Source organism: Gavialis gangeticus, unplaced genomic scaffold, assembly GCF_001723915.1.
Source record: "Gavialis gangeticus isolate Ggan-Ray unplaced genomic scaffold, GavGan_comp1, whole genome shotgun sequence".
Classification (NCBI taxonomy): Eukaryota; Metazoa; Chordata; order Crocodylia; family Gavialidae; genus Gavialis; species Gavialis gangeticus.
In genome coordinates, this window is record NW_017728998.1 from 18795500 (window position 1) to 18805574 (window position 10075).

Genomic DNA, 10075 nt, shown 5'->3' on the forward strand with positions numbered 1-10075 from the left:
AGAAGGAATATTGCTAATCTTCAGTGACTGCAGTTATTTCAGGCATATCCTCCCTAAAAAGATGACAGCAAACAGGATTAGCTGGGGTTTTGTGTGTGTGTGTGTCTGTAAAATAAATCCTTTGCGTAAAGAAGATTTAGTGTAGCAGTAATGGACATTCTGATTCCACAGAGCTGACTAAAATGTGATATCTGTACTCCCACCGAGCTGACTAAAGTGTGGTATCCATGCTATAGATATTTCTTGACTATCAAAAAACTGTACAGATAAGTATTAAACATTGGAGGCTTTTTCTAATAAACAAGTTGTCCTGTGTCACTCTGATTTGACCTTTAATGTACAGCCAGTTTCCTTCTGCACCTCCCACTCTCAAAAAAGTGTGTGCAGGAGAGACTGAACGTGGAGCCTTTAAAGACTCCTTCTGCAGCGTTTTACAATATTTGTATCTTTGCAGAGAATGGATGGATAAATGTTGGGTGTTATCCCAGCTAGTGTGCAAGTTTCTATATGACCATGTTCTTGCAGGAATTGCTTTAGCTGCCCTGTGTCTGAATGAAAGCTGGATAGCTCCGCAGATACCATTTGTATATCTGCTGTATCAACACAAAGCTGACAAGGAAACACAAGTATATGACATTGATCTTCAGTCAGTAGAATTTCAAAAATATATCTTTAAAAGCTTCCCTTAGATGGAAAAAAGGAAAGTAAATACTTTATAAGCCCAGTGCTTGGTGCCTCTCAGAGAGCAACATAGTGTGTCACATTGCATCTTGTAATTCTTTTACACTGTGCCTGATTAAAATGTTTCCACCCTTCAACAAAAACAGGAATGCTAGAGTTAAAAGTGTGTTCCTGTGAACTGTAATATATAAAACTGCAAAACATTTATAACTTTCCTGAAGCAGGGAATAGAAGAATTAAGTTGCTGTATTCACTGTAACAAAAAAAAAATTGAAAAAGAGTAAATGGTATACTTTTGTTATCTTAGATGGCATGAGGATTTTGCAGTTTCTGCAACATAAAAATGCCTGATTAAACTGGTCTTTCACCCCACTAGGCTGGGTCAAGTCCAAAGGTGTTGGTAATCATATGGGTACTGCTCATTTAGAGTTGAGAGATATAATGGATTTAGGGAGTAGTGGGGACTGTCTTGAAAAGATTTATTGCAGTCATAAAATGGATTTAAAAATAAACACATAGTCAGTAGCTGACAGATTATGAGTCATATGCATCTCATTTCAATCAGCAGAGCATTAACTACTGTCTTACCTAGGAAAGCTTAAAGCTTAAATAGTGTGTGTGTGCATAAACAGGGAGAAAATCCTCAAATAAGTCTGTGTTGGAATAAATTTAGAATTGCACTTAATTTCTACAGAAAGCTGGGGGAGGAAATAGATAGATCTTGAGGTGCCTGTGGATGATTTTGTGTTCTTTTCAGCCTGCTTGGTATAAAATAGCTAAATTACTACAAAATTGGTAACTGTTCGGTTAGGAATTGTAAAATGCAACATAATGCAAAGCATTATTTCAGGTAACTCCTTAGATGACAAATGATTTCCGCTAATCATGGCATTCATGTCATGTCATGTCCTAAACACCTGTAATGATGGTTTTAGATCTATGGCATCCAAAAAGTAAGACTGTTTCCCCTTCCCCTTCATTTTAAAGGGCCTTCTGAGTGGTACAAGTCCTATCCTATTGCTCAGGGAGATCGTCAGTCACCTGTTGATATAGAGTCCACAAAAGCAGTCTATGACCCTCACCTGAAGCCTCTCACCATCTCCTATGAATTGAGTACATCTCTTAGCATCTCCAATAATGGCCACTCAGTCGTGGTAGAGTTTGAAGATGCTAATGACAAGACAGGTAAGTGTTACATGCTGTGAATGCTTGTGTCAGACTACAAATGACTCATATTTTTGCACCTTTGTAGTTAGGAAGGTGATAAAATTCCTTCCTTGAAGTAACGGTTGAAGTCAGTATAGAATTTTACCCCTGTTTAAATCTTGTGATAGGCTATCCGTGGCATTACTAGGCTCAGGGTATATGATCTTATCTGCTTGTATTTTGTTTAACCATGTTCTTGGGCCTGAATATTTGACTAGAAATATGACAGAGGCTTATGAGGCAGAACTGAGTCTCACAGTCTCTCTTCAGAGTGCCTATTTCTGCATGATACGTAAAAATGGAGTCTGGGGAGAAGCAACTCTGGAGGAACCATCACGAAGAGAAACTTCGGTTGTTCCAGGGGAAGGGCTGTCACCTCAGATGCTTGGACCTTCACGTGGTTCTCCTGTACTCTTGCTGATATCAGCTTCTCAGCACATCTGCTTGGTGTCTTGCCCCTCACCCTGTTGGCTGCATGGCTTTTTCAGAAATGATATGATCTTTCTTGTCAGGTCTACTTAGGAGTCAGACTGAGCCTGTTGTATTAGCTGCAGCAGCCTTTTACCAGATTGTTCTCTTTTCCATCTAACTCTGATTCATTCACAGACTCTCCCAACTACGTAAGTGGGCTCGCTACACCAGGACTGTCCGACTTCTAAGTCCCCAGCAGCAACAAGCTATGCAGGTCACACCACGGGTGTCCTACAGATACTCACCCCATCCAACACGCAGCCCCCACCACTACACTAAATGTCCCTCTCCCGCCATGTGGGTGTGTACATGTGATTCCCCTCTCCTGCAGCAATGCATGTCTGCGTGGGCAGCCTCCCCCACCCACTACAACTGCATGAGTGCCCTAGATACACCCTCAGCTCCCTCTGCTGCTGCACTGGCCCACCTGCTGGGGCGAAGGCAGGAAACAGCAGCTAAAGGAGGGAGGGGGAAGGCTCTAGCTCCTGCCACAGAAGGAAGTGAGAAGTGGCAGCCAGGTGAGAGACCTAGGGCTTACATATAAATCCTTGGCTGGCCATCTGTGGCCTGTAGGCCATCAGTGGGACAGCCCTGCAGTACACAAACCTTGCTTTTCTCATGTCCCTGGATTGTTAAGGCTACAACAATAACATTAAACCTTCACTTACAGAATGGCATTAATTTGAAACAACAGTCATGATCAGTAGCAAGAGACATTTATGTAACTGGCCTCTGATTAGGCAGTTCGCTTTTATGTTCTTTATGTTAGTAAGTAGTGGGGCATCCATCAGTGTAGGGGCTTGTGCTAAGGCCTTAGTTTAATTGGATGTGTTGGATACTCAAGCCCTTTGTTAACGTAGCTAGTAAGTGAGCCTGGGATGACCTGAGGAATGCTGTGTTGCCTTGAAGTAATCCCATAAGATTGTCTGAGCATTATCAGGTGTGGGTTTAAATTACAGCCACTAGGTCTCCTTTGAAAAAGAAAAATAGAAAAAATAAAACCTAAGGATAAGCAACCAGCTCCTCCAGTGACACATTTTCAAGTGTATTTACTGATCTGTATTGAAAGACAGTGGATCTGCATTTACCTAAAAATCAGCTGCTTAGAGATCAACTCACAAACTGGCTTTTTAAAGTGCATTTGCAACAATTACCTTCAGAAACAATTCCCCTGCAGTTATCAACAAAACTTTGCTCCTTTTATAGTGACACTCATCTAGCTTCAGAGGGCTTGGAGGAGAGTGCCCTGTACTGCTGTAGTGCTGTCCCAGCGTGGTGGAGTCAGCCTCTTGTGCACTATGCCAGGGTTGATGTCAGGAGAGAGGAGAGCTGCTGGAGAGCAGATTGGGAGGGAGGCTATTCAGGCCATCCCTGCATAAATCCAGTGACTCACAACCTTTGCACAGAGGGCACTGCAGAGCTCCTTCTGGAGAGGAGGAGGAAGAAGATGTATTTCATTCATCTTACCAGCTTCCAGTTGGCCCCAGTTCAGCAAAGCATGTAAGAACATGCTAAACTTTAAAAATGTAATTAAGTCTCATTAAGTTCAGCACATGTTTTAAGTGGTCTTTTGTATTGAAGCTGATTTAATGTACAAAGTCCACCTTGACCTGTGGTTGGGTTGTAGAAAACACCTCAAAAAATACCATCCGCATAATACCTAGTTCAGAGATGATAATACTATGCACAGTGAAATAAATCCATAATATGGAAAACTTGTAAACAGATAAAATGTTCATGACTATATTGTAAAAGGAAAAAGGACTTGAAAAAGGACTATGTGGTGGTTAGTATTTTACAGACATTGTGCTCTTTATTTTAACTGAAGATTTAGACTATTTGATTTTAAATCCTGTTGGACAGAAACAATCTATTGTCCCATCTCCTTAAATCACAAAGGAGTTACTAGAATGCAAATGAGATTTCAATTTAATGAATGTATTTGACATCCTCTGGGTATTAATGGACACCATTTAATCAAAGCATTATTTTAAATTTATTAAAAATTTTAAAAGTTTGCATATACTTTCTTCATATCTCTTTTCTCCCCCTTTGTAAAGTAAGAACCTCTGATGAAAGGTACAAGATATTGCATTACCTTCCCTTACTAGGATCAGGTATTAACAGAAAACTGAATATAAGGAACTTCCATTAAAGAGAAAAGCAACTCTAAAGATGAAATACTTCAGTTCAGTTATCTATAACTATAAAATTGCATTGTCTACAGTTTCCCTACAGTTTCCCCTCTGCCCCCACATTATACAAAGACTCAAGGAGCCTTATAATTCTGAAGATTTAAAAGCATATACAATTATTTCACACACTGATATTTGTAGTAATAACACACACTGATATTTGTAGTAATAACACACATTCAGTTTTCTGAATGTCAGTAGGAAGAATTGTTTAACCTCAGCACATAACTATTCAATGCTGTTTCCTCAAATTTACATTTCCAAAGACAACTCCCAAATCATGTAAACTCCTATATAAATTGCTACCTATGCTATAAAATGTTTCTCTGATTAGCATAAATCTTTTTGCTAATTCTGATATCATTTATGAGGAAAACTCAACAGCCTTACCCACCTAATCTGAAACTCTTAGAGAGAGTAACTTCCTAAAATAGGAACATCTCTGAGAGGTGACACAGGAGATTTGTGAGTTTCCAACAGGTCCACTACTGGTCAAACACATCATTAATCTGATTTGCTGACTCTTCAGTCAGAGATTAGTTTACTTGCATGTTATCAATTCTAAAGCGCTTGAAGCCAAGATACAGTGTTTTCTTTGTATTTTGTTAATTCCAGCTATGGATTCTGTCCTGTATATGTATTTAAAAAAATCCTATTGTCTATTAAGAGATGCTGTTCCTGCACTGTTGTTCATCCTAGTTTCTCCAGTCACAGATTAAAAAAAATAATTTTTTATATTCCTTTCTCTGTTTCTATGTACAGTGGTCCAAGGAGGGCCACTTGAAGGTTCCTATCGGCTAAAGCAGTTTCATTTTCATTGGGGGAAGAAGCAGAGTCAGGGATCAGAGCATACAGTTGATGGCAAACCTTTTCCTGGTGAGGTAAGAAGTTCTTCACACAATTTAACTAAAAAGGAGATGCAAATACTGTATCCCAACAACACTAGCACTCAGAACAGTTTGACTCTAGATCTGAATTCTTGCAACTTGGTCCTTCCTTGCATTTAATCAAACAATACATTGCTATATTCATTAATACACAGGCTATCTGTCAGCCGTTACTCTTTACCTACAGTAGGGATGGGAAGCTTTCCCTTATCTTGTAAACATTCCCAGGTGGGATACAGTTCCACTAAAGGTATGACATGAGTGCACAAAACTACTGAAAAAGATTAGCCAGACATGGAGAAGAGCTTGCAGAAGGTGAACTCACAGCCAGTTATCCAATAGATTTGGGTATTGGGCTATCAGTGATATTACCATAAATGATTATTTAGCTCACAGGCCAGTACATGGCTATTGGCCTGTTGTTTATCTCCTGGTTAATACAGGTTATATAGAGTATGTGACTACTTCAGTAATGTATGGCTGAAGCCTTCCAAACTAATATGGATACCAGTGGCGGATCCATGGGGGTGTCACACCTCTGTTGCTGCCAGTTTGCTGCCAAGAGCTTCAGTCTTGGCTGTTGGACACAGGCGCAGTGAGCAATCTGCTGCTACTGCTGAACCCCACTTTTTGCAGTCCTGGATCTACTACTGATAAGGACTGAATTTCTTCTAGGCCTGTACATCAGTGGTCTCCAACTTTTTTAAGTAGGAGATCACCTTTGGCATTTAAAAGCAACCCAAGATCTACCTTGTGCTGCCACTACCTCCCCATTTCTCCCTCGCCCCCCCCACCCCAGCAGGTAAGTCTGTGGCGAGGGAAAGTGGTTTGGGGAGGGGGAAATTGAGGCAAAGGGAGAAAAAATTATTTAGGGGTGTGCCTCCCCAGCAGGTAAGTCCCACCCCGACGGGGCCCCGCTCAACTTACCCCTGCTCCTGCCTCTGTGGCACTGCCCCTCACTGCAGGGGCCTCAATCTAGCCTCTGCCTCTTCCTTTCCCCACGGACTGACCCGCTGAGCTGGGGTGCACACGTGCATACACATGGACACTCAGCCCCCCACCTCAGCCTCAGATCGACTCCAAGAGGCTTCAAGATCTATCGCAAGAAGCTTCGAGATCTATCAGTGAATCGAGATCCACTGGTTGCTGTACATGGATATTGGTTGACATTCAGATGTCATGTAATTGGTGAATTAGGCATCCATATTATGATGTAATAGCACTTCTGGATGATTTACTGAAGCTAGATTAGGGCTTTGACATATACTTTAAGTACAAGGGGTAGAATTTTTAAAAGCAGTTAAAAGCCCATTCATGACAAGTCAACTTATAGTGTCTTACTCCTCAATAAAAGAAGGTGAGCTTTCATTTACCATGGGATAAGAGTGTGTGCACAGACAGCTACCGCAGAGTAGCTGACTCCTAGTAAATTCCTGCCTTCATTTACATCACAGTAACATCAACTGCCTTCATTTACATCACAGTTGCTTTGTTTGCCCATAGCAAGGAGCCCAATTCTGTGTTCCTGGAGAGCCAGAGCCTGGTGCCAGGAATTTACTTCAGAGCTACTTGGTACCACTCAGGCCTGTCTGTGTTGTCTACTGTGTCGGTTTAGGGTCTCACAAGAGTGGGCATGAATGGGTTCGGCTTATTTCTGAGGTGTGCTCCTGAGCCTGCTCTGGTTGCCATACAGACTAAATGCAAAAAGCTTATCTTGGTTTGCTTAGCCAAGTAAAAGGAAGGCTGAGCAAGGGAGATGCTTGTTCTCTATAAATACAACCAGAGGTAAACAATAGGGGCTTTCTTTGTCTGAGAAGGTTTTGAACCAGTCTTACACTAGGGGGGAAAAAATCGCCCAAACTGATTTTAGGATGGAGTTGGGTATAAGTTTATGATATGATTGCCTGTGAAGCAGGGGGCTGATTCAGTGTCTTGGGAGGTCTTTTCTAGTTCTTTATAAGATGGCTGTGGGACTTCAAGAAGTGCCATCTGTCTCTCTAACTTGGGATGCTCACTGTAGCAACTAGATAAAAATAATCAATAACAGGTAATTCAAGGGGCAGGGCCATAGTGCTGGAATTAGCTTATAGAAAAAGGAGCAGTTCTCTAGCTGACACAGGGAGTGCATATTTGTTGCTTGGCAATCAAAGGACTGCTATTTTGAAACAGGCTCATTTAATAATTGAGGCGGTTCTGCTCGTAACTTCTGGGAAATGTTCCCTCTGAACATTGCTGTTATCCTTAGAATTGGCTGATGTTACTGCTTACTAAATATGATATAACCTTGGTGAGAGCCCCTTCCATTAACTGTTTATTTCTTACTAATATATTGCTTTCTGCAGCTCCACTTAGTTCATTGGAACGCCAACAAATATGCAACATTTGGAGATGCAGCAGCAGCTCCAGATGGCTTGGCAGTCATTGGTGTTTTCTTGGAGGTAAGAGCCCCCAAATAGTGTGTTTATGTATAGAGAAGTGTCATGCTGTCAGATGTTTAAGAACCAAGACACCTGTTTGAAAAGAGATATTTAGGGAAAGCAGATGACTTTATTGGAAGCAATAACTCCATGCAAATTGCAATTAAACCTACCTTGGGAGAAACATCCAAGCTGAGACTCAGGGAAGAAAATGGGCTGCTGCATATTCAAGCATAATGATATCCATATTCTTACCTAACTTTATCCATTACACTTTTAGACTGGAAAAGAACTTGGTCATATGAACAGACTCACTGATGCCTTTTACATGGTAAAATTTAAAGTAAGTTTTATGTGTGTACGTTCTTTTCCTTTTTTAATCTCCTTTACCCATGAGGCTTGTACAGGAGCTTAAGTTAAACAAATAACTAAAGCAGCAACATGCCTACTATCCTCACCCAAACTCACATAGTGTTAGGGCATCGCTGTAGCCATGTGCTCCCTGTGCTGCTCCTGCTGGTCTTTCACCTGGTGTGCCCAGCCTCTTCGGCTAGGTCATGTGATAGTTCTGATCCTTCTGGAGTCCCCTAAAGTTGAAAGAAACCAAAAGGAAACTTTTTTTTTCTTTTTTTCTGCCCATGGTATGAGTCCTTATCAGGTTTTTCATCCTTTCCAGGCTCAACAAAAGCAACCACTTCTGCCCTATCTAGGCTTGGGTAAACCAGAATTGGTTGTTGACAATCATCTTCTGCCAAGCCTACCTCTCCATGAGGACTCCTCCTCAGGCCCTGAGCCCCAAACCAATCTGCTGTCCTACAGTTAAAGCTAAAGGTCATTTTTCCTTCTCAGATACCAGTTCAGGTGGACTCTCCTTTGGAGCTTGCCATCTACAGCATGGGGCTGATTAGGCTTCCAACACTCCCATGAACTGTTTCCTGACTTGTGTGGCAATACCCTATCAGAATAGCACAGTACAAAGGCATGTAAAAACGATCACTTAAATTTACTTCACCCTGCCTCTAAGAATGTACAGTTCCTTGTATCAGAGAATTCCTGCTTCAAATGCACTAAATCTCATTGTAATTCCATTACGTGTCTCTTACAAGTATGCTCATTTTCCTGCCTGTGTGCATGAAAGAGGGTTAATTACAATGTTGTGGATAAGTGCACATCTTTAATTAGATGCAGTCCTGATGACGTGGTCACAACTATTCCCAGCATCTGATTTCCAGACTTGGGAAAGGAAGAGTTTCTCCTTCAGGCCCTTGTGGTGATACAGCTGAAAACTGGAAGGACTGCCATGGGACATGAGCTACACTTGTCCTAACTCCTTGTAGGCTCTGAAATCTGCAGTTTTACCAACACTTTTTTTGAAGCTCTTCACTGACACCAATGTTGTAAGACCCCCAAAATGACAAGTTCCTTCAATTCCACAAAAGCACTTGCTAGTTAGAAGGCACATGCTGTTTTATGAAACTCGTGCCAGGCACCATTCAGAGCAGAGATTTTCTGCCTTATTTTCTCATGGGATGCCCTGCACAAGGGGCGTGAATTGTCAGGAGACCTTTTGCTATACTAGGCAATAGAGACATACCCTCTAACACACTCAGGAACCAGCAGCCAGTGTTGGGACTGCTGCATGGTAAGGAGCGCATGTGATAGCGCCATGATACTAGATGAGTGGTGTTCTTACAATGCTTTTGTTATTAGACAGTCCAACTGTTACCCCAGTATTTTTGTAATTTTGAAGTTATTAGCTGGCACTTCTGTTTCTCAATGCGTATTTTAAGAAGTGAAATATAACTTATCAATTCTTTCCAGGGGACAAAAGCTCAGTTCAGAAGCTTCAATCCAAAATGCCTCCTGCCCATCAGCCTAGATTATTGGACCTACCCTGGTTCTCTGACAACACCTCCTCTAAATGAGAGTGTAACATGGATAGTGATGAAAGAGCCTATCAGGATTTCTGAGAAACAGGTACAAGTGCACTTAGCTTGTCCCCAGACTGGACTTTATTTTTGCTGGGTTCAGAAATGGATCTGTAAACCATGATTTTTTTTTAATGTTTGGCCTGATTTAAGAATTGACAGATAATTTGTGACATCTTTCCCTGATGTCCTGAGTGACAGAATTGTGACTGTGAGAGTGGATAGCTGGCTAATACAACAAGTAACAGCCAATCAAGGAGGAATACACGTCCTCGCTAATTAATAAAGAG

General features: G+C 41.4%; 1 protein-coding gene across 1 annotated transcript in view; it reads left to right on the plus strand.

The window, feature by feature from the left end:
* CA7 (carbonic anhydrase 7) overlaps window positions 1-10075 on the plus strand; it is a 24085-nt gene that overhangs the window by 5616 nt on the left and 8394 nt on the right. The window contains exons 2-6 of the mRNA XM_019505552.1: window positions 1669-1866; window positions 5316-5434; window positions 7783-7878; window positions 8138-8200; window positions 9679-9834. Of these exons, the coding sequence (XP_019361097.1) occupies window positions 1669-1866; window positions 5316-5434; window positions 7783-7878; window positions 8138-8200; window positions 9679-9834 (632 nt within the window). The remainder of the gene's footprint in view (window positions 1-1668; window positions 1867-5315; window positions 5435-7782; window positions 7879-8137; window positions 8201-9678; window positions 9835-10075) is intronic.